The sequence below is a fragment of the Coregonus clupeaformis genome, unplaced genomic scaffold, assembly GCF_020615455.1.
Source record: "Coregonus clupeaformis isolate EN_2021a unplaced genomic scaffold, ASM2061545v1 scaf0618, whole genome shotgun sequence".
Taxonomy (NCBI): domain Eukaryota; kingdom Metazoa; phylum Chordata; class Actinopteri; order Salmoniformes; family Salmonidae; genus Coregonus; species Coregonus clupeaformis.
In genome coordinates this window covers 115,049-140,919 of record NW_025534073.1, presented here as the reverse complement: position 1 = coordinate 140,919, position 25,871 = coordinate 115,049, and the positions used below count along the sequence as shown (strand labels likewise).

At 44.8% G+C, this 25,871-nt stretch overlaps 1 protein-coding gene across 5 annotated transcripts in view; it reads right to left on the bottom strand.

Moving 5' to 3' along the window:
• Positions 1 to 25,871, bottom strand: part of LOC121551431 (septin-9) — a 118,962-nt gene that overhangs the window by 25,687 nt on the left and 67,404 nt on the right. For 3 of the 5 annotated variants that reach the window (XM_041864077.2, XM_041864080.2, XM_041864079.2), the window contains one exon: positions 4,125 to 4,346. In XM_041864077.2, coding sequence (XP_041720011.1) covers positions 4,125 to 4,346 — 222 coding nt within the window. Of the gene's footprint in view, positions 1 to 4,124; positions 4,347 to 16,239; positions 16,316 to 16,441; positions 16,502 to 25,871 lie in introns of those variants that run through there. The other 2 variants (XM_041864081.2, XM_041864082.2) reach the window with 2 other exon arrangements.

The following is a 25,871-nucleotide window of genomic DNA, read 5'->3' as shown; positions in this document are numbered from 1 at the left end:
GGGGTTTTATAGGCGCTGGTCTCTGGTGAAGGAAGGTGTGTGCGTGTGTTATAAAAAGCTACTGTTTTAAAATGAGCCATCACACACTAATGAGGGAGTGTCAGCATGGTGGGAGAGTGTCAAAAGGCTGTGTGTGTGGGTGTTTGTGTGTGTGTGTGTGTGTGTGTGGGGGGGTGAGTGTGTGTATGCGTGTGTGTGCGTGTTGGCTCAGTACTGGAAATGAGAGTTGAGAGGCTGGTTCAGGGAAAATTAGAGCATTCTTGATTACAGAGATCCTCTGGTTTAATTAGAGATCTACAGTGAGGGAAAAAAGTATTTGATCCCCTGCTGATTTTGTATGTTTGCCCACTGACAAAGACATGATCATTCTATAACTTTAATGGTAGGTTTATTTGAACAGTGAGAGACAGAATAACAACCAAAAAATCCAGAAAAACGCATGTCAAAAATGTTATAAAATGATTTGCATTTTAATGAGGGAAATAAGTATTTGACCCCTCTGCTAAACATGACTTACTTGGTGGCAAAACCCTTGTTGGCAATCACAGAGGTCAGACGTTTCTTGTAGTTGGCCACCAGGTTTGCACACATCTCAGGAGGGATTTTGTCCCACTCCTCTTTGCAGATCTTCTCCAAGTCATTAAGGTTTCAAGGCTGACATTTGGCAACTCGAATCTTCAGCTCCCTCCACAGATTTTCTATGGGATTAAGGTCTGGAGACTGGCTAGGCCACTCCAGGACCTTAATGTGCTTCTTCTTGAGCCACTCCTTTGTTTCCAACTCCATGTTTGACGGTGGGGATGGTGTTCTTGGGGTCATAGGCAGCATTCCTCCTCCTCCAAACACGGCGAGTTATGTTGATGCCAAAGAGCTCGATTTTGGTCTCATCTGACCACAACACTTTCAACCAGTTCTCCTCTGAATCATTCAGATGTTCATTGGCAAACTTCAGACGGGCCTGTATATGTGCTTTCTTGAGCAGGGGGACCTTGTGGGCGCTGCAGGATTTCAGTCCTTCACGGCGTAGTGTGTTACCAATTGTTTTCTTGGTGACTATGGTCCCAGCTGCCTTGAGATCATTGACAAGATCCTCCCGTGTAGTTCTGGGCTGATTCCTCACGGTTCTCATGATCATTGCAACTCCACGAGGTGAGATCCGATCCTGTAGGTTCATGCTCTACAACATTCGGAGAGTACGACCCTGCCTTACACAGGAAGCGGCACAGGTCCTAATCCAGGCATTTGTCATCTCCCGTCTGGATTACTGCAACTCGCTGTTGGCTGGGCTCCCTGCCTGTGCCTCCCTGCCTGCCGCCCCTACAACTCATCCAGAATGCCGCAGCCCGTCTGGTGTTCAACCTTCCCAAGTTCTCTCACGTCACCCCGCTCCTCCGCACACTCCACTGGCTTCCAGTTGAAGCTCGCATCTGCTACAAGACCATGGTGCTTGCCTACGGAGCTGTGAGGGGAACGGCACCTCCGTACCTTCAGGCTCTGATCAGTCCCTACACCCAAACGAGGGCATTGCGTTCATCCACCTCTGGCCTGCTGGCTCCCCTACCTCTGCGGAAGCACAGTTCCCGCTCAGCCCAGTCAAAACTGTTCGCTGCTCTGGCACCCCAATGGTGGAACAAGCTCCCTCACGACGCCAGGACAGCGGAGTCACTCACCACCTTCCGGAGACATTTGAAACCCCACCTCTTTAAGGAATACCTGGGATATGATAAAGTAATCCTTCTACCCCCCCCCCCCTTACCCCCCCCCCCAAAAAAAAACATTGTAAAGTGGTTATCCCACTGGCTATAAGGTGAATGCACCAATTTGTAAGTCGCTCTGGATAAGAGCGTCTGCTAAATGACGTAAATGTAAATGTAAATGTGAGATCTTGCATGGAGCCCCAGGCCGAGGGAGATTGACAGTTATTTTGTGTTTCTTCCATTTGCGAATAATCGCACCAACTATTGTCACCTTCTCACCAAGCTGCTTGGCGATGGTCTTGTAGCCCAGTCCAGCCTTGTGTAGGTCTACAATCTTGTCCCTGACATCCTTGGAGAGCTCTTTGGTCTTGGCCATGGTGGAGAGTTTGGAATCTGATTGATTGATTGCTTCTGTGGACAGGTGTTTTTTATACAGGTAACAAGCTGAGATTAGGAGCACTCCTTTTAAGAGTGTCCTCCTAATCTCAGCTCGTTACCTGTATAAAAGACACCTGGGAGCCAGAAATCTTTCTGATTGAGAGGGGGTCAAATACTTACAGTGGGGCAAAAAAGTATTTAGTCAGCCACCAATTGTGCAAGTTCTCCCACTTAAAAAGATGAGAGAGGCCTGTAATTTTCATCATAGGTACACGTCAACTATGACAGACAAATTGAGAAAAAAATCCAGAAAATCCCATTGTAGGATTTTTTATGAATTTATTTGCAAATTATGGTGGAAAATAAGTATTTGGTCACCTACAAACAAGCAAGATTTCTGGCTCTCACAGACCTGTAACTTCTTCTTTAAGAGGCTCCTCTGTCCTCCACTCGTTACCTGTATTAATGGCACCTGTTTGAACTTGTTATCAGTATAAAAGACACCTGTCCACAACCTCAAACAGTCACACTCCAAACTTCACAATGGCCAAGACCAAAGAGCTGTCAAAGGACACCAAAAACAAAATTGTAGACCTGCACCAGGCTGGGAAGACTGAATCTGCAACAGGTAAGCAGCTTGGTTTGAAGAAATCAACTGTGGGAGCAATTATTAGGAAATGGAAGACATACAAGACCACTGATAATCTCCCTCGATCTGGGGCTCCATGCAAGATCTCACCCCGTGGGGTCAAAATGATCACAAGAACGGTGAGCAAAAATCCCAGAACCACACGGGGGGACCTAGTGAATGACCTGCTGAGAGCTGGGACCAAAGTAACAAAGCCAACCATCACTAACACACTACGCCGCCAGGGACTCAAATCCTGCAGTGCGAGACGTGTCCCCCTGCTTAAGCCAGTACATGTCCAGGCCCGTCTGAAGTGCATTTGGATGATCCAGAAGAGGATTGGGAGAATGTCATATGGTCAGATGAAACCAAAATATAACTTTTTGGTAAAAACTCAACTCGTCATGTTTGGAGGACAAAGAATGCTGAGTTGCATCCAAAGAACACCATACCTACTGTGAAGCATGGGGTTGGAAACATCATGCTTTGGGGCTGTTTTTCTGCAAAGGGACCAGGACGACTGATCCGTGTAAAGGAAAGAATGAATGGGGCCATGTATCGTGAGATTTTGAGTGAAACCCTCCTTCCATCAGCAAGGGCATTGAAGATGAAACGTGGCTGGGTCTTTCAGCATGACAATGATCCCAAACACACCGCCCGGGCAACGAAGGAGTGGCTTCGTAAGAAGCATTTCAAGGTCCTGGAGTGGCCTAGCCAGTCTCCAGATCTCAACCCCATAGAAAATATTTGGAGGGAGTTGAAAGTCTGTGTTGCCCAGCGTAGCCCCAAAACATCACTGCTCTAGAGGAGATCTGCATGGAGGAATGGGCCAAAATACCAGCAACAGTGTGTGAAAACCTTGTGAAGACTTACAGAAAACGTTTGACCTGTGTCATTGCCAACAAAGGGTATATAACAAAGTATTGAGAAACTTTTGTTATTGACCAAATACTTATTTTCCACCATCATATGCCAATAAATTCATTAAAAATCCTACAATGTGATTTTCTGGATTTTTTTTTCTATTTTTGTCTGTCATAGTTGACGTGTACCTATGATGAAAATTACAGGCCTCTCTCATCTTTTTAAGTGGGAGAACTTGCACAATTGGTGGCTGACTAAATACTTTTTTTCCCCACTGTATTTCCCTCATTAAAATGCAAATCAATTTATAACATTTTTGACATGCGTTTTTCTGGATTTTTTTGTTGTAAACCTATGACACAGTACACATGCATCCGTCTCTCACCATGTTAACTCACCCACTACCATGATGTTGTGTCTGTGTATGTTCATTGGGGTTTTAGGCTGGGTAGTTGTAAAGCATTTTGTGACAACAGCTGACGTAAAAAGGGCTTTATAAAATAAATGTGATTGATTGAATTTGTGTGCATGTGTTCTCTCCCTCCATGTTAACTCACCCACTACCATGATGTTGAGCTCGAAACCCTGTTTCATGGCTTTCCTCCGCATCTGTTCCAGGATGGCATCGATGCCCACATAGCTGAAGTCCCCCATGCCAGGACCTGGCACAGGCTTCTCCACCTGGCATGCTGCAGGCACCGCCAGGGGTGGCATCATCATCTCAGGCACGGCCACCTCAGACATGGCTCTACTGCTGTAGTTGGTAGTGACCTCTGACCCTGAGGAGAGAGGGAGAGATAAATAAATGTTGTCAGCACGAGTAGATAAACCATTTATTTCCTCTCGTGTGATCATGTATCGTTGAAACATACTGGACACAGATGAGCTTTCTACTGTGAAATAAAGAAAATAATTTAAAGTAGCGAGATAACAAAAACCTTATAGATTCAAGTAACCAACTTATACAGTTACACTATATTAAACATATACAGTGAGTAGAACATAAGAATAGCAGAACCATATTGCTGTGTCATCAGAAACAAGTGAAGGAGTTGGATAGATAGGTTTTCTACACAGCTGTGAGGAGCTAGCTACTAGCTAGACATAATAACCAAGCTAGACCTGGGCTAGAGCCCACACACCAGCCTCTGTTAGGACCTAACATGGGCCAAAGCCCTGCTAATACTAACAGACAGCTGAGCACATCAGGACAACTACCTGTGGTGTGTGTGTGTGTTGGAGCTGGGGAGACAGTGTAAAAGTTGACGAGGTGCAGACTAGCGGACCATAAACTAAGGAAATGTAAAGAAAGCCCCCCTCTATAACACTACCTGTTATGTATTACTGAACCGACCGTGTTTCAGCACCACCCGGAGCCTTCTGCAGTCACACACTTACTCAACAGTCATATTTTAAGTAAACAGTCCCTACAGAGGGTTAGATACACAGTGCATGTTTGTCTGACCACCGCAGGGCTCGTATACAAGCATATACACTTGTGTACATTCATACAAGAATATTCTGTATATTGTAAACACATTTTCCTGAGTTATAGCAGGATCTCCCTGTGGATTCTAACTCATTTTAACCATGTATGCTGGGTGGTGCCTGATCATCAGGCATATTGTTTAATATGGTCCTGCTGATGATGAGAGAGTGGAAAAGAGAGAAATCACTGGGGCTGAAACCTGACCTACTCACAACTCTGGGCTCAACGGTGCTATTCAGGACGACACTCAGGAGGGCAGTCTCACACACACACGTCAATGAGGACAGTCAGCTCCTCTCTTGGAGCCACCAGGGCAGGCTGACAAGAATTGTACAGCCATCAAGATTCCATCCCCCCTCCACTCCCTCCCTCAAATATCCAGCTAGTTCCAACTCCGATAACAACAACACTGAAGAGAGAAGCCCAGGAAAATCCCAGAGTTCACCGTAAAGACTACTACACTAGCTTCTGGTAGGAAGAGAATAGGCCAGTATATCTTGTTCCCTGATAACACTTGATACTTGAAAACGGTCTTGTGAATTGAGTATGATGTCAAAGTAACAGTGTTTCCATAGAAACGGGTAGAGTAAGAGACACACCTAGCCTATAGGGAACTACCTCTAACTGGCCTAAACACCACTTCCCCATCCTGGTCCAGACACCAATCAGCTAGTTATAAAGGGCACTCTCCTCCATTAGTTTCCACTGCATCAGGTACAGAGTAATACTGATCAACATTTCACTATTCTAACTTCCAATACCTGGCTCTACCCTCCGTTTACAGTTCTTGACTGGCATATGAGGGTGGTTGGTCATAGATAGTCTGGTCACCAGATCTGTTTGTGCTTCAGCCAACTCTTCTGTCATGTTTGTTGTCATGGCATACAGTAGAAGAAAGGATGACTGAGGAGTTGGCTAAAGCACAAACAGACCTGGTGACCAGGCTATCTATGTCCGGCTAACCTCATATGCCAGTCATGTACTGTAAACAGAGTTACTTACAAAAGGCTCTGACTGATGTAAAATACTAATTGGGTGAGGTGAAGTGCGATGGCTCATCTCCATGGTTACAGAGACAAGACAATGCAGTGTCCATCCCAAATAGAGTCACTGCTCACCCTTTTCCCTTCCCACTTCAGGGGACACTGCAGCACCCCTTTGGAAAGGATGGGGCATAACTCTATCTGACCATGGTACAGAACTGCTATGATGAGTGTTACAACATGCTCTGCAAGGTGAGGAGTGAAGGATCATGGTTAACAAGACAAGGCGACAGTGTCTCGACCCTCTCTTGGTTTAATAAGAGTCACAGCTTGTCTCTTTTTCTGTCCCTCTTCAGTGGACACTGCAGCACCCCTTAGGGAGGATGGGCCATACATGTACCTGTCTGTTCCCTCTACAGGGAGCCAGAGGGCTGGGTACGTCTTGGCTGTGTTTGGGCCTGTTTAACAAGAAGTAAACAGCAACACACACTAATCTCCCATTCCTGGTGGTAAAGAAATGTTCAGTTTCGAGGGTTTAGAGGGTGACACTCTATAGGAACGATGCAGGGATGTCCTGCATCTCAATTAGGGCCGGGACGATACCAGTATCGCGATTCAAGGGATTGTAACAACACTAGCTTTGTACGTTCTGAGTACTATCAAGCGAGTCCGTGAACTTTAATGAGAGTGGGACTGTGGCTAATGTGTGTCCCTTTGGGTCAGATGGTCAGAGGTTAAATTCCCCCAGTTGGCTTACTACTTGACGTTGCTGCAGAATGACAGTGGTGGTCTTCTACAATGAATGTTGTGCATGATAAACATCTGATGATGAGTTCTAGGATTCATTGTGTTTACAGGCGGTATCCCAGCAGCCTTAGCAGCCAGCTAGTTTATGTATTATATATTTGGCTCCAACAGAATCTCCTGGCGGTCTAACACTATACGTTAAATAAAGGGACTCCGTTGCCATGACAACTCATGAACCCGCTGACACTAGGTACACTACCAACCAACAACACATACAAGAGAGCCAGACAACCTTTCTCTCTGACTGCACTGCTAAGACGTTGTGCAAGCTTGTGAAGTAAATGTAGCCTTTATTTAACAAAGATAATATCCCTGGAGGTTGAAACCCCACTTTTTCAAGGAGACCTGAAAATTAAAGTAAACTAACTCTAAAAACTCTACAGCAGGGGTATTCAACTCTTACCCTACGAGGTCCGGAGCCTGCTGGTTTTCTGTTCTACCTGATAATTAATTGCACGCACCTGGTGTCCCAGGTCTAAATCAGTCCCTGATTAGAGGGGAACCATTTAAAAAAAGCAGTGGAACTAGCTTCGAGGTCCAGAGTTGAGTTTGAGGGCTCTACAGTATGTCAGCCAATATGTCTTGCCAAAGTGCATAACATGGAACTGATTGGATGTAGTATTTGGTACTTTAAGGGATGTCTTGGCCTGCTGTGCAGCGCTGAAACATAGGTGTCTGAGTGCTTTTTGGAAAATGACCCTATAAATCTGAAATGACCCTTGACGCCTTCATTAGTTACAACGTCTGGTTGGCCGTTTCACCTAAACAGCTGGGAGACATTAGCAGCACGTTATCACACGGGGACAGGGAGAGAAGGACCAGTTAACCAGTCAAGGAAAGCAGAGGAATGGATGAGGGTTGTGTGTGTCTCATCTTTACAAACATCTCTTCCATTGAGTATGGTTCCAGTTAGTTTCCCAGAATGTTATAAAGCATTATGCATGGCATATGAAGCTTTATGTGATTGTAATGCATTATAAACAGGGTATTCATAGGGAGAGTTATCAATGTTTCTGAGTAGCTGTAGTGGAACAGGTTGAGAGCTTCAAGTTCCTTGGTGTCCACATCACCAACGAACTATCATGGTCCAAACACACCAAGACAGTCGTGAAGAGGGCACGACAAAGCCTATTCCCCCTCGGGAGACTGAAAAGATTTGGCATGGGTCCTCAGATCCTCAATTTTTTTTACAGCTGCACCATCGAGAGCATCCTGACTGGTTGCATCACCGCCTGGTATGGCAACTGCTTGGCCTACGACCGCAAGGCACTACAGAGGGTAGTGCGTACGGCCCAGTACATCACTGGGGCCAAGCTTCCTGCCATCCAGGACCTCTATACCAGGCGGTGTCAGAGGAAGGCCCTCAAAATTGTCAAAGACTCCAGCCACCCTAGTCATAGACTGTTCTCCCTGCTACCGCACGGCAAGCGGTACCGGAGTGCCAAGTCTAGGTCCAAAAGACTTCTCAACAGCTTTTACCCCCAAGCCATAAGACTCCTGAACAGCTAATCATGGCTACCCAGACTATTTGCACTGCCCCCCCACCCCATCCTTTTTACGCTGCTGCTACTCTGTTAATTATTTATGCATAGTCACTTTAACTCTACCCACATGTACATATTACTTCAATTATCTCAACTAGCCGGTGCCCCCGCCCCATTGACTCTGCACCGGTACCCCCCTGTATATATAGCCTCCCTACTGTTATTTTATTTTACTTCTGCTCTTTTTTTCTCAACACTTTTTTTGTTGTTGTTTTATTTTTACTTTTTTTGTTAAAATAAATGCACTTTTGGTTAAGGGCTGTAAGTAAGCATTTCACTGTAATGTCTGCACCTGTTGTATTCGGCGCATGTGACCAATAAAATTTGATTTGATTTGATTTAGAACAGATGTCCTGTTTTAAAACCATATGTCTGGAAGAGAGGAGTCAGTTGAATAGTAACAGTCAACAGCAATCAGGTTCACTATGTGGGCAATATGTTGTCATGGATGGATCCCTCTAATGATCATTTCCTGGAATTGAGTGGATTACATTACATAGGCTACATACATTTACTGGGTATCCGTCTTTTGAATGGGATGTGCAGTCTTTCGAATGGCATGGTAAACAGATGGCCTGACTCACTGTGGTTATTAAAGATCTCATGACACTGCAAAGACAGAGGAGGACAAAGGCTTTCATCTAATTAAAATACCTTTATTTAGGTGACACTTACTGTAAGAGTAGGGGTGTTAACCCTGGTGTCATGGTTAAATTCCCATCCTGGCCCTCATCATTTTATCATGTGCATCTAATCATCCCCAGATTCCAATTCCAATGGTCTCTCCTATCCTTTGAAACTCTTCAACCAGGTTGTTGCTGTGAAAGAGTGTGTCAACCTAAAATATGGGTTAAGTTATGCAAACTATAACAGCCCAGTTGAGATTTCCTTCATTTCAAGATGAGAATTCCCACAAAAAAATACAAAAAACTTTTCCAGATTTACTGGAATTGTTGTACTCCTGTTTTCAATTATGGCCCATGAAGAATGTTTTTTTTTCTTCTGTCGTTGCAGAGTATGCAGTTGCTTTGCTCTGTAAATAAAGACAGAAGTCCCAATACCAGAGAGAGGAGAGGAGTAGACAGGAGAAGAGAGGAGAGGGGACTGAATCGATCTGATTTATTCTCTCCGTGTAAAGCTTGGGGCATTCCCACTTCCCAGCCAGCTAACTACAAACAGGCCCTACATGAAAATACCACTCAAAACCAAACCAACTACACTAGGGGTGCCAAAGTCATTTAGCCCCGCAGGCCGCATTCAGTCTTCACCGAGGTCTGGAGGGCCACACTTAAAATTGGTTATATGTCCTTGCCGTCAAAATTTGCCAAAGATAGTCCTCTATCCATCGCTTTTTGAATTTTCTATGCTCACTAAATGTCTAGCATTAGTTTAGATGACTGTTATCAAGCTGGACAGAGTGAAGAGACTGTAAATGTAGGTCATTATAATTTCTACACAGTTTCCATTTGGTTTTAGTAATTTCAATGTCAAATCGGGATCGTCCCCCACCCAAAAAAAATATTCCAAATAAAGTTAGTTATTTTTATATCTCAAATCCCCCGTGGGCCGGATCCATGTTTGACACCCCTGAACTACACTGTCTATGATCTTGCCCTGCATCTACTGCACATTTTGGCAAGACGTGCGTTGTCTTCAGGAGGGAGAAAATGTTTTAAAACAGGGAAGTACTAAATTACCTAATTTGTCCAATTAGTGCAAACACGAATTATTTCAGTTTTCCAACCCAATGTGATATGGTCACCATTAGTTGGATGACGTTAATCAAAAGGTTACGGTTAGGGCTACGGTTAGTTGATAGTTAGTTGAAATGTTGTTGACAGTTAGTTGAACATCAACTGAACATCTACAAACCATCTATTTGGGACTATGCAAATGAGTGTGGCCTTACATGTTTTGAGTATATGTTTATGACATCATTCCTCTCCTAACTGATATGACATGGGGGGGTTCATACAAGTATACACAGCTGCCCTGCTGAGAACCGTGTCAAACATGTCAATGGGGCTCATTCATAAGCACTTTACAAATAGGACACTTCCATCCTCACTGTGCTGGTCACAAACCTTTTTCTGAGTGTACTCTAGAAACATCTGTTGCTTTTTCTCCACATTCCTAGACTCATGAGAGAGAGAACAAGAGAAATAAATAAATAAAGAGGGATCCATAGTTCCGCCTGTCGTCTATAGCTTTATGGTAATAGCCAGAGTGAGGAGCCATCTCTCCAGTCTCCATGTTTACAATGACATTTTGTCCAGAAGATCCTTTCTAAAGCAAAGTGAATACGCTACTCCATAAACTATTATTAATCAAGAAATCAGAAAACAGACTTCCTCTAACAGTCTAAGTCCAACTAGTTGTGACTGAGTCCTGGTTTCATTCTTCCTATTGATTCCTATGGATTTCTCAGGTTGAGAAATAGAGGAGAAAGAGGGGAAGAGATGACGATGCATGCAAACAACAGAAGTACGCCTGGCATTATCAACAATGCCGCTGAGCCATCAGACCCAGGGACACTGAAGCAATTGTCATGTACAGTACACACATGATGAGTCACCGTCATACGACAGAGGCTGACACAGCAGTATGGAGACCGGCCAGTAACACCAGGCATTACTCTGCATTATGGTACAAATACCCCCTAACCAGACCCAAAGAGAAGCCCCAAAATCAACCGGGGAAGTGTGTGCTAATATGTGGGTGTGTTTGTGTAGCCAAGCCCGTTTCCCAGGGTCCTCTCCATTTCTGGTCCCCTCAGAATGTGGCCTACGACCCCGCAGGGCTGTAAAAGCAGATGGTGTCACCTGCCGCTGGGGATATGTACTGGTGTGTGTGTAGAGATGTTTGCCAAACACATCTGTATGCCCAATACATGACACAATCTCAGACACTCATTTAAAAATGTAAAGACATAAAACAACGAAGAGCACATGTTCTAAATCTCCAACATATTTTTCAGGTGTAATCATCTTTAGATTGTGAGAATGTGCATCGACCTTATAAAACTACATCAATATCGTTAACTTTACAAACTGCACTCCATACCTACATAGGGTTAGGGTTAGAGTCCAGAGTGATGTTAGACAGACAGAAGGGTTGAGGGGTTAACTCAGTCATGCTGCAGTGCTGTTTATCTGCCTCTTTATCTGACCAGTCACTGCTTCTGACAGAAAACAGACAATGTGGGCCTCCCGAGTGGCGCAGTGTTGCGGCGTCACTACAGCCTGGGGTTCGATCCCAGGCTGTGTCATTACTGGTCGTGACCGGGAGTCCCATAGGGTGGCGCAAAATTGGCCCAGCGTCGTCCGGGTTAGGGGAGGGTTTGGCCGGGGGGGCTTTACTTGGCTCATCGTGCTCTAGCAACTCCTTGTGGCGGGCTGGGCCCCTGCAGGCTGACTTCGGTCGTCAGTTGAACGGTGTTTCCTCCGACACACTGGTGCAGCTGGCGTCCGGGTAAGCGAGCGGGTGTTAAGAAGCGCGGTTTGGTGGGTCATGTTTCTGAGGACGCATGACTCGACCTTCGCCTCTCCCGAGCCCGTTGGGGAGTTGCAGTGATGAGACAAGATCATAATCACGAAATTGGGGAGAAAAAGGGGGTAAAAAACAACAACAAAAATGCAAGGACCCCTAACTACCTACACAGTACAGGGACTTGATCTATCTGTGTAATATAAATACACATCAACACAGAGAGACACAAAGGTACACACACACAGACACACATGAATGTGCACGCTCACGCACTTAGTTTGAGGTTAGATATGCAGCATTGTCTGGTGAAAGTATGCAGAGGACCATTTCCTCATTATTTAGAGCAGGATCTTTTTACACCAACTGTAGATTCCTCCTACGACACCACCTCTTAGCCTGGTCCCAGATCAGTCTGTGCTATATAGCTAACTACTCTGGCCGTTGTCATGCCTAATCATGTTTGACTATAGGAGTTGGCAAGACAGCTTCAAATGGAAGTGAAAGAGTCCACTTCAAAATTAAAATTGTTCTTATCTTTTCAGTTTAGAAGCGTCTTTAGCCCTAACCTGCACAAATGTAACCTGCCTGCCTAGTTACCATTCTGTTTCTGCCTAGTTACCATTCAGTTTCCGCCTAGTTACCATTCAGTTTCTGCCTAGTTCCCATTCAGTTTCTGCCTAGTTACCATTCAGTTTCTGCCTCAGTCATCATTAGCCTAATGCTAATTGTAACAAGGTCCATCTAATGATATTATCTATGAGCCTTCTTCAGAGAAGCTAAGAGAATGAGCCATTAGCCAGCAGCAATAGCAGTAACCTATTACAGGTCATGCTACTGCCGGTCGTTTGTCTTGGTGAGGTCATAGTGTATCAGTGTGGAATTGTTCTCTGACAGCTAGTGTTGGGGCACAAGGTTCCGGAATCTGACCTTTGACTGACCTCTCTGCCCCGAGCCACTGGTACGACTACAGAGAGAAATAACCTCAGGGAGAGAATTAGGAGAGGACCGCTTTTAAAGGAGTTGCACTAAACCACCTTAGTGACCCATATCATGCAGCTTTGATGTATGATGACAAGTTTACTCTGGACTGGACTTTTATTTCTATGACTGATCAAAACGTGTTTCCTCATGGCTCTCTTGTCCCTCTGCAGCATACATATGGTGAGCAATATGTTTGGAACATGGAATCACAATAAAATCATAGAATTGAATCGCAATACATATCATATAGACACATAGGTATCATGATAATATCGTATCGTGAGGTCCCTGGCAATTCCCAGCCCTAGTATATGTGTCATGGCAGTGATGTCATTGACGTGAAGTCAACGGTCAATAAATAAAGCTTCAGATCATTATCATGTCATCTAGATGTGTGTTACATGGATCTCAAGACAGTGTGGTCACAGTAAAGTGATACTGGGAAGATGTCAATACCACTCAAAGTGACACTGTCTACAGGCATATGTCTACAGGCACGCACTCTCAGTGTGAGGACCTCTACATCCACTGTGCTGTCCATCCTACCTTTAATACAGTGGGCCCAAGTCAACACACACACACACACACACACACAGCAGTTGATCATCTCATCAGCACAGTGCCCAGCAGTAGACCCCAGTCTATCCGTCGCTGCAGACAGAGAAAGAGATGACCAGATGATGGATATGCTACAGTCTGTATCCCTCCTAAACCTGCTACAGTCTGTATCCCTCCTAAACCCCTCAACCCCCCCTAAACCTGCTACAGTCTGTATCCCTCCTATACTCCTCAACTCCCCCTAAACCTGCTACAGTCTGTATCCCTCCTAAACCCCTCAACTCCACCTAAACCTGGTACAGTCTGTATCCCTCCTAAACCCCTCAACTCCACCTAAACCTGGTACAGTCTGTATCCCTCCTAAACCCCTCAACTCCCCCTAAACCCGCTAGTCTGTATCCCTCCTAAACCCCTCAACTCCCCCTAAACCTGCTACAGTCTGCATCCCTCCTAAACCCCTCAACCTGCTACAGTCAGTATCCCTCCTAAACCCCTCAACTCCCCCTAAACCTGCTACAGTCTGTATCCCTCCTAAACCCCTCAACTCCCCCTAAACCTGGTACAGTCTGTATCCCTCCTAAACCCCTCAACTCCCCCTAAACCTGGTACAGTCTGTATCCCTCCTAAACCCCTCAACTCCCCCTAAACCTGGTACAGTCTGTATCCCTCCTAAACCCCTCAACTCCCCCTAAACGTGCTAGTCTGTATCCCTCCTAAACCCCTCAACTCCCCCTAAACCTGCTAGTCTGTATCCCTCCTAAACCCCTCAACTCCCCCTAAACCTACTAGAGTCTGTATCCCTCCTAAACCCCTCAACTCCCCCTAAACCTGGTACAGTCTGTATCCCTCCTAAACCCCTCAACTCCCCCTAAACCTGCTAGTCTGTATCCCTCCTAAACCCCTCAACTCCCCCTAAACCTGCTAGTCTGTATCCCTCCTAAACCCCTCAACTCCCCCTAAACCTACTAGAGTCTGTATCCCTCCTAAACCCCTCAACTCCCCCTAAACCTGCTACAGTCTGCACCCCTCCTTAATCCCCATCAAGTCCCTCCTACCCCTCCAAATACACACATATATCCCAGAACTACTAGAGCTGGGTGATATGGACAGAAATCAATTTCACGATGAATTGACTGAATTATCACGATAACGATAAATTCATAACATTAATGTGCACCAGTTACTCTTTTATATTAGCCTTAAAACTACTACCACTACTTTTAATGTTGTAGATATCAATTGTCCTGTTAGAAATCACCCATATTTACAGACTTAATTCATTTAAAAACGTCACATTCCTCTAGTAAAGGCTACTTATCGTTATTATCCATATCAGTAAAATGTCCTCGATAAATGGTGGGTTCGGTCGGCATTAGTAATTTTCGATTTATCGTCCTAGCTCTAAGAACTACACACCAGTCTGCACCCCTTCCCTTCTAGACCCACTGTCCTTCACTGGAACTAAAACCAAAGACCTAATTATCTCATACATACAATTTCAGGAGACAACGACATACATTACATGGCTACATGCCATATTCCACCAGTCATGATGGTATGCAAATGCATGACCAAGGGGAAGTGAATAAATAATATGTGAGCAAAGTAGATACCAACCCACTTAATGGATGCAGGTAGTTTGTCTATAGACAGAACCATGCCTCATGGGGAATCTAACACACACACGAGAATGCAGAGGTACTGACGACCTTTCCAGCATCACATCAGCAGCTGTTGAAAAGCCACGGTGTCTGTTCTCGCTTGGCAATGCACCAGAGCCCCTAACTGTCCAGAAAACAGAGCTCCTTTGAACTAGTGTGTGTGTAAATCAGAACCGACTGACTCAAAAGGTCAAGAGCGGTTGCGTTTTTATGCTTATTTTTAACCGCCTAATAACATCAGTGAACTACGCCTATGTAAAATAGCTGGGGTCAAACCTGTTTAAACAAAACATAGGTTGAGGGAAGCGATTGTCAGAGCAGTGCCATAGTTCTGCTTTTACTGTAACAGCCAATAAGAACAGCAATATGCACTCAAAGGACAGGGAGAGAGAGGGATGAAAGAGACAGAAAAGAGAGAGTCATATATCTCCACTTTCCAGACACATCACTCCATCATTTTAACTATAGGGACTACTTTTCTTCACCTTGAACGGCCGGACGGAGACTACTTCACAGCAGGGTCTCACACCCAATACTAAAAGTATCTGCCTCTTTCCACATGTGGAAATCACTCCACTTTAAAGTACTGCTCTGCACAGCCTCTCTCCATGTTCTGTACCTGGTCTTTATGCAATAGAGCAATGTCATGGATCAATGTCAGTTCCAGCATTACACAGCCCCATGTGTGGATCATGTCGTTAGAGGAAAGTTAGAGGAAACACAGAACGAGGGAGGAGGGGAAAGGAGAGCTGAAATGAACCTGAGCCCAGCAGAAACAGAGAAACATAATGGAACATGGCAGCAGCAGAGAAGCAGTGCTGTGGTTATGCAAACAACCCCCTCACCTCCCAGGATTGATTACAAGGCTTGGCCCTGGAGCTGCAGACGCCATGTTAGAGAGACACACAAAATCCCCCCCCACCCCCTCTGTCCTCCCCCGCTCCGCCCCCCAACCCCCAAGAGATCAGTACAACAGAGGAAAACTAGAGGATGAACCAGCAACAATGCAGGGTACTGGGAGTACAGCACAACGCAGAGAAACTTCACAAAAAGCCTATTCCCCTCTACAGTCACACCTCAATACATCTGAGTGGAACTTACTAACAAGACAAACAAATACACACTCTGTAACATATAAACACAGAAACATGCACACTCACACAGTAGTGGTGCTCCTGGACAGCAGAGTAAAGAGAGAGCTAGTACTGTACCAAAGACAAACTGAGAAACAACAGGAAACTAGAAGAGACAGAGGGAGAAAAAGAAAAGCAGAGAAAAAGAGAGAGGGGAGAACAAGGAAACCACACACACACACACACACACACAGTACACACTGCGAGAAAGGCAGAACCCCAAACTCACCGTGTGTGTTGTCCCGTGCTGAAGAGCAGCCCTCCAGTGAGAGCCAGTCCAGTCACCGAGGAACCCCACGGCCCCTCCCACCTCACCCAGTCATGTGACACTGGACCACAGGCATGCCACACCCCCCTCTCACTCACACCACCCTCCCCTCAACACAAAACATCTTCAACAGAGAGAGAAAGGGTAAATGCTTCTGCATGCTTCCCATCCAAAACTGTTCAGAATAGTTTGTGCATATATTATGACAACATTTTGGGGCAAGGGTTTGTTCGGCTGTTCGTTCACACAATATTCTTTCTCGAGGCAAGCTGAAGTTCGTGAGCCGAAATCTACGCCCATTCGTCTGTCACTGGTCACCAGTTGGGATTCTTCAATGAATCCCAAATTAATAACTGATTTCTTGAGTTATTTTAGATTAATTCTGACTATTTTGAGGAACTGGCTACGGCATCTCAAGATGGACAAACAGTACTATTGCCGCTTTTTTCTTGTTTTTCAAGCGAAGTTCTTTTAAGGGAGTATGGGAGCACACTCATTCTTAAGGCTTCCACATGCTTCTGTTCAGCTGGCGCCTTGCCGTTTCTCTGTGTGTGTGTGTGTGTGTGTGTGCAGACACACTGTCCCTGCTCCTCTACCCCTCATCCTTCCTTCCCTCCCCCCAGCCTCTGGCCACAGGTTTGAAAGAAGCCAGCCTGTCCATCCCCCTGGTCCTCCTGTCTGTCCCTGATTTACAACCCTTCAATGACCTGCTCCAGCCCTTTGTTCCTGGGTCCCTGGAATTCACAGGATCCCAATCATTCTACAACACATACCAGAGGACTAGCAGGCCCAAATAAACATGATGACACGTGTTTACTTGCTATTGAGGGAGCTACATCCAACAATGGATGAGGGGGATTGAGAAGAAGTAGGTTAAATATTTACCACTGTAACTGTGTAGCAGGTTTACGTGTTGCAACACTGAGTCCATACCAAGAAAGGGATAACATATTGTAATCCTTTTTGACCACAATTTTAGCACAATAGCCCCATCTCTCAGCTTTATGGCATTGATAAACCACTCGGCGGGGCTGCTGTTTGGCTCAAACAAAAATTCAGGACTGTGGCTTTAACTCTTGATGATTAAAGATGTAAGAGCAGGAGAGTTTCTCCCTTTAAATCCCAGTTCTACTGTGGTTCTAGTTTCTACTGCGGTGGTGTACATACTGCTCCAGGGAGAGGTGTGTCTCGGTAGGTTCTTTGATACAACTGGTTGTCTGTGATTAAAGAGCAAAGGAAACAGCTGTGTTTCTGGCCGCACAGGAAGTGTAATTATATACCTACCAGGGGCTAAAGCACCACATGCCTAACACACACACACAAACCTGTAATCCATCACCTGAGGTTTTTTTGATGAAAGGGATCACGTTTTCACATTTAACCAAATACCTCATTCGTGTTTACAGCAACTACGGTTTCTGGATGGAAGGCTTTATTTGGTTTCATTCATCACAAACCTTGCTGGTCGAGTGAAATGATTGAGTCTGTACTTTGTGAAACGTCTTAGGGTAATTTATGTAAGAAGCTGAATGTGTTTTCTCTGAACAGGAGGAGAAAGTGAGCAACTAAAAAACCAAAATCTCTCCCAAAAATGCAATGGTTGTAGATTCATGACAGGTCCCTGTATATGTGCAACCCTCACACATCAGCCCCGAAGAACCCACATCCACCTAACTCTTAAGACTGCGTCCCAAATGGCACCCTATTCCCATAGGGCTCTGGTCAAAAGTAGTGCACTATGAAGGGATTAAGGTGCCATTAGGGAGGCAGATTTACACAGTGCCTCCCTCTAGCCTAATACACCCTCAGCACACACCCAGCCAGCTCCCCACTTCCTGCTCGGGGTCAGAGTGGTGATCACGTATCAACATCAACTGGGAGTAAAAAAAAATCCTGGGTGTATTTTAGTCAGTTTTACAGTGTTTATAAAAAGCCCCAAATTCTTTAATTACAGGCGCCCTTTTTCAAAGCCCTGCATTGTTTGTGTGTGTGTGTGTATAAAGGCAGTAAAAGCAGAGAAACTATGTTTAAAGAGGGGACCGCTAAGTAGATAAACCGTCAGAGAGTTCTGTGTTTTTCACAAGTTTGACTTTATCATGGCGTCGCTGTCATTTCAGAGAGTTTTAGAGCCCCCCATTCGCTGAAGCTTTCCCAGCTGTGTTGCTAAGCGCCGTGCCAGATTGATCCGGTCGGTCCCAGGGTAGTGTGGACTGAGCATGTGCAGATTGAAGATTCCTCTGTAACCAGAGACCCCTGGGTCCCTCCAACACAACACAACAGTAACTCTCATCACTATCCCATAGACAGGACAAGTCAAAGAGAGGGAGAGAGAGGGAGGAGAGAGAGCACTATACAACTTTTACAGCACAACAAAACCACTGTGGAAGCATAACAGCCTTTTTAATATGTTCTTTAGAGTGTCTCCAACTATTTCTTCAATTTTTCTGATACACAGAGATAGAAACAGAGGAGAAAGAAAAGAGAGAGGGGGAGTACTGGAGAAAGAGAAGAGAGAGAGCGGGGGAGTACTGGAGCAAGAGAAGAGAGAGAGAGGGGGAGTACTGGAGAAAGAAAAGAGAGAGGGGGAGTACTGGAGCAAGATAAGAGAGAGAGAGGGGGAGTACTGGAGAAAGAAAAGAGAGAGGGGGAGTACTGGAGCAAGAGAAGAGAGAGAGAGCGGGGGAGTACTGGAGCAAGAGAAGAGAGAGAGGGGGAGTACTGGAGCAAGAGAAGAGAGAGAGGGGGGTACTGGAGCAAGACAAGAGAGAGAGGGGAGTACTGGAGCAAGAGAAGAGAGAGAGGGGGGTACTGGAGCAAGATAAGAGAGAGAGGGGGAGTACTGGAGCAAGAGAAGAGAGAGAGGGGGGTACTGGAGCAAGATAAAAAATTAAGAGTTTTCTTCCCTCCCTGTCGGCATAGAGGCCTTACTTTAGGTAAACATGGTAACATGCCATCTCAGTGTCTGTTCTCCTTTTCCACTGAATTCAGAAAGAGTCATGACTTGGCTCTAATGAAGACCATTTGCTAGGCAGAGTCGCAAGCACATGCGGTACAGGAGTACTTACAGAACTCAGTGTGTCCTTGTCTTGTTTGCCAGTGGAGCTGCTCAGTGTTGTCCTGCTGTAAAGTTCTGAGAAGACAAACTTAAAGACAAAATGTTGTATTGTACAACCCTCCCCTCACTTCTCTAAGTCTAGCTTTGTGTGGTGTGGTGTGTGCAATTGTGTCTTCCACTCAAAGCTTGGCCCCTCTTTCCAGGCTTGTCTCTTTTTCGTTCCTCTGTTCTCTCTCCACCCCCTTCTCACCCCTCTCTGTCCTCTCCTTAGCTGAGCCTTTAGCAGAGGTCCCTGGGGCCCAGAGTACTGTGGAATGATTGGCTCTATACTGTACATTACTACACCCTCAGCATTGATAACACACTGCAGTGGGAACAAGGCTAACTCACTGCTCTTCCATTCCTCCTCCCCTGACCTCCCCACAGATACACCAGTCCCTAATTCATCCCAGCTAGGCCAACTGAAGTCAGAGTCAGTAAATATCAAACCAGCTATATCCTAGCCAAGCCTGGTCGCAGATCTGTTTGTGCAGTCTTGTCAACTCCAACAGCCATAGTTGGCAAGACAGCACAAACAGATCTGGAACCAGGCTAGCTGTATCCTGCCTGAAAGCAGAGATGTCAGCAGAGAGGCACAAATAATCAAATATTGAACGTCACAAGTGTTTTTCTCATCAGCAAAAACTGCATTACAAAATAAAGTCCAACTCTCGCTCCTAGAAATCGTTGACTCCAAACTGACTGTGTGTCCACACAGAGTGGTGCCAGAGCTAGAGCCAACCATCATTTGTTTGATCGGCACAACTTGGCTCGTGCCTTTAGTATCGACTCAATTTGAGTGGCTGCCCTGCGGAAAACATGGGCTCTCCAAGATAAAAGATCTTCGTTTGATGGAGACGCAGTGCCAGAAACCCAATAGCAGGGGCCCTGTGGGCTGATGTTACTGGGCCAGATGGAGCCAAGATGGAGACAGGTCTTGGCAGGGAGAGTGGAGAGCTGCTTGGCTGACCTCTCTGTGCGTGTGCTGCAGCTGTAGTGGGGCTTTCAGACCATAGAAACACAATGTATAGATTGAATAAACATGGCCTTTTCAGTGTTTCAAATCACATTTGGTTTGTTCAACTATGGTTACAATCAGAAATGTTCAGCCAAATATCAGATTACGTGTATCTTATTACTGGTGATTGAATTTCAAGCAAACGTTCTGAAATCATACACATAGCTGAAATACAAGGAAAGCAGATAGAGGAACTGTGCCATATCATAGGAGAAGGGAACCAATTCCAGACCATTTCTCCAGTCTGTGTAGTGGGATGTACAGACAGCGAGGAGAGGAGTGTGAGAAAGAGCACAAAGTGAATAGCCTGATTGAGGTGTGTGTACACGTGTGTGTGTGTGTGTGTGTGTGTGTGTGTGTGTGTGTGTGTGTTTCTGGAGAGAGATCGAGAAAAAATGAGAGGAGAAAAGGACCTAAGTGAATAGCCAGCTTGTTTCCCACAGGTTTCCAGACTGAAGGCTGAGTATTCAGCGGGCCGCCTCAGGAGGTGGGAGAGAAAAGAAAGCAGAAAAGAGAGGGAGACCAAACAGGACCACTACTGTTCCCATACAGTATATGGGGAAACCCCAAATAAGGGCGTGTGAAGGCTGGCTCACGCACATTTTAGTGGGAAAAGCAGGTCTGTCGAGTCCTGTCTGCATTGTAGTCATTCTACACCATTACTACATTCTTTAACACTAATAATAGGAGATAAGTCAAGTTCCAATATAGGCCCGTATTCACAAAGCGTCTGAGTATAAGTGCTGATCTAGCATCAGTTTTGAGTTTTAGATCATAATGAATAAGGTTGGAGAGTTTCTAGAAACATATTATATATATTTATATTTTGTCATTTAGCAGACGCTCTTATCCAGAGCGACTTACAGGAGCAATTAGGGTTAAGTGCCTTGCTCAAGGCCACATCGACAGATTTTTCACCTAGTCAGCTCGGGGATTAGAACCAGCAACCTTTCGGTTACTGGCACAACGCTCTTACCCACTAAGCTACCTGCCGCCCAACATCTAGGCCTACATTAGAAAGTATATCAATGTTTAGTGTACAGTGGGAACAGAATCAGCTAATGCCCTCTATTGTCGTCAATGTGAAAGACGTGGGAGTTTAATTAACCACCATAAATACAAAGCTTTCTGGGGTTAATTTTTAACGAAAACACTTATTTTACTGCAGTAGTATATCCTGATGGGACATCCTGTCAGAAAATACAAGAAATTGTGTGTGTGTATATATATATATATATATATACATATATATAGGGGTGTCATATGGGCGCAGGGCTCTGGGAAAGGAGGAAGTACTTCCTCTAACATGCTGATATAAACACAGCAGAGCACTACAGTGAACCATCCCATAGAGCAAAGTTAGATAGAGCAGACCATAGTAATAGAATGACATTGACTTGAATGGGAAGGTGTGTTCTATTTACTCCAGACCTCACCTCGCTGACTTTCCCTCTGCATACAAACAATACTGCCTGGCTCAGGGTTGCTGCTGGTCCCAAACCATCTCTCCACACCTTTAGTCAAGTATGTATACAGTACCAAAGTAGTGGAAGTAAACAACAACAAACTCACACATGCAGGGGACAACAAACGCCATGGGAAAATAAGAGAAATACCAACACCTTGTCTGTTTGCTCCTGTATTTCTATTAGCAACATAGATGAAGTATGTACTGTGTGTACTGTATGTACATAGCCAGCACAGTGAAATAACTGATCCACAATCTGACAAAATGTTTACAAAGCAGACGGAGTGGGCAGGGGATGTCCTACATTGGGATATCTGTACAGCGGTATGGCAATATTGTGAGCCATCTTATTGCTATGGCAACATCAAGACAACAGGGCTACGCTGTGATAGGATCAGGACGTCCCTAGTGACACAAAGCTGTTTACATAAATGTAACAGGACAGGACATAAGCCTTTGTCAAGTCATGTATAAGAAGTGTAATATAATCTCTTACAGACAGTGGGGAATACCTGCCTAGTTACCCAAGTCTGGGAGAGATAACCATCTATGGGGAATACCTGCCTAGTTACCCAAGTCTGGGAGAGATAACCATCTATGGGGAATACCTGCCTAGTTACCCAAGTCTGGGAGAGATAACCATCTATGGGGAATACCTGCCTAGTTACCCAAGTCTGGGAGAGATAACCATCTATGGGGAATACCTGCCTAGTTACCCAAGTCTGGGAGAGATAACCATCTATGGGGAATACCTGCCTAGTTACCTGAGTCTGGGAGAGACAACCACCTGTGTAACAGCATCTCCTACTGGTTGTTGTTAGAGCTGCACCAATGGGATGCTGTTTTGTTGAGGTGTCAATTTTTGAGGTGTCAATTTTTATTTATTTATTTAGCAGACGCTCTTATCCAGAGCGACTTACAGGAGCAATTAGGGTTAAGTGCCTTGCTCAAGGACACATCAACAGATTTTTCACCTAGTCAGCTCGGGGATTAGAACCAGCAACCTTTCGGTTACTGGCACAATGCTCTTAACCACTAAGCTACCTGCCGCCCTGGAGAAACCAACACATACTGTATGTGGGGTGTATCTCAACAGTCTAAAGTGTTATTTTCTTCTCTACCAGTTCTTTGTCTGTAGTGATGCTATCTGTAGAAGTGTATTTTCTTTGTCTGTAGTGATGCTATCTGTAGAAGTGTATTTTCTTTGTCTGTAGTGATGCTATTTGTAGAAGTGTATTTTCTTTGTCTGTAGTGATGCTATCTGTAGAAGTGTATTTTCTTTGTCTGTAGTGATGCTATTTGTAGAAGTGTCTTTTCTTTGTCTGTAGTGATGCTATTTGTAGAAGTGTATTTTATTTTTCTGGGAGTGTTTTAGGTTTTATTTATTTGCACCAAAGAAAACAAGTGAAAGACAAAACAGTACTAATAAAAAAAAAACTGGTAGAAACAGTGTGCAGGTAAGGTTGGAAGCCCAAAAGGGCTTATATGAAAACCAGACTACCAAAAAACAATACAGGTAAAAAAATTAAATTGATCAATCACATAAACAAAGTATACTAATTATGAAAAAACATGTTTGATTATGTGTGTGTTCATACGTGTGTGAGTTAGGTTACATGGAGGGGATTACTGGGTAGTTTGGTTCATCAGGCTGACCCCTAGTCTACTACTGGGTAGTTTGGTTCATCAGGCTGACCCCTAGTCTATTACTGGGTAGTTTGGTTCATCAGGCTGACCCCTGACCCCTAGTCTACTACTGGGTAGTTTGGTTCATCAGGCTGACCCCTAGTCTATTACTGGGTAGTTTGGTTCATCAGGCTGACCCCTAGTCTACTACTGGGTAGTTTGGTTCATCAGGCTGACCCCTAGTCTATTACTGGGTAGTTTGGTTCATCAGGCTGACCCCTGACCCCTAGTCTACTACTGGGTAGTTTGGTTAATCAGGCTGACCCCTAGTCTACTACTGGGTAGTTTGGTTCATCAGGCTGACCCCTAGTCTATTACTGGGTAGTTTGGTTCATCAGGCTGACCCCTAGTCTACACTTGCAAGTTATTGAGGGATGATGATGTGGCAATGTGAAGATAGGAATTACAGAATATGGAACCTCTGTATCTGATAGAGAATTGACTATGTAAGGTGCGGCAGTGGGGAGGGTAAAAGGTTATCGCAGTATCTTGTGTTGTATGCATGGATTTGGTTATTAACCTGAGTGTTGTCGCTCTATTCAGTGCCTATTATCACATGATTACTCAACTCAACTGAGAAACAAAAAGCAAAAGCAACTGGAAAAGGAATCAGCTTTTCATCCCTGTCTTCTCTCTCAAGCCGGAACGGAACACACACACACATCATAAACAACACACACATTATTTATCGCTGAAGACATTTCCATGCCTTGTGACAGTCCAGCTCCTCAGCCATCCCTTCTCCTAGCTATCAATGGCTCTTTATGTGGGAGAAAGGGAGATAAACACCATCTTAGTAGGTTGTGACTGCAGCCTGAGAGAACGCTCCCCCAGTCAGCACATGACCCTACTGCTCCCCTCTGAGATACTGAGTCACCCAGAACTACCACTAATTCTGATCAGAAGTCACCCCATTAGCCTCAAGCTAATAGTCATCAAAAGGACTTCTCACGGTGTTAGCATAGCCTGAAGCTAATTCCAATGATAAGCAATGATTGTACTATTCTGTACGACTCACATTAGCCTGGAGGCTAACTTTGATCTGCAGCTAAAGCGGTCCTAGCTTAAAAGGTCAATCTGCAGTTGCTACATACATTTTTTGACTTTATGATGTGCACCAATTTATCCTTGAAAAATATCAACTTATAAATGAGCTTACTTCAACTGTAGTACCCTATCAGAACCCAAAATATAAGCTTGTGTTACTCCAAAGTTTGTAAACAATGTCAAATCAAATCAAATTTTATTGGCCACATGCGCCGAATACAACAGGTGCAGACATTACAGTGAAATGCTTACTTACAGCCCTTAACCAACAGTGCATTTATTTTTAACAAAAAAGTAAAAATAAATCAACAACAAAATAAGTGTTGAGAAAAAAAGAGCAGAAGTAAAATAAAATAACAGTAGGGAGGCTATATATACAGGGGGGTACCGGTGCAGAGTCAATGTGCGGGGGCACCGGCTAGTTGAGGTAGTTGAAGTATTATGTACATGTGGGCAGAGTTAAAGTGACTATGCATAAATAATTAACAGAGTAGCAGCAGCGTAAAAGGATGGGGTGGGGGGGCAGTGCAAATAGTCCGGGTAGCCATGATTAGCTGTTCAGGAGTCTTATGGCTTGGGGGTAGAAGCTGTTGAGAAGTCTTTTGGACCTAGACTTGGCACTCCGGTACCGCTTGCCTTGCGGTAGCAGAGAGAACAGTCTATGACTAGGGTGGCTGGAGTCTTTGACAATTTTGAGGGCTTTCCTCTGACACCGCCTGGTATAGAGGTCCTGGATGGCAGGAAGCTTGGCCCCAGTGATGTACTGGGCCGTACGCACTACCCTCTGTAAATGGAAACAAACACTATAGCCTCAAAACATGGTTAAAACTATAACTTTGATATCATGAATGGTCAGTCATTGCAGCCGTAGCTCTTTTTATTAATTTTCCGAGTGGTTATATTTCTCCAGCCCCATCCCTCAGCTTTTTACTGAAACATTGGCAGGGAAGTCACTTTGTTATTGTTTAACTACGGATCGCCCCTTTAAGGCTAATTTTGAACATAAGCTAGGTTAGCTAACTAGCTAGCTAATCGTCTTTCTCCACAGCAGCATAACAGTGAGTCTGATCAATGTGTC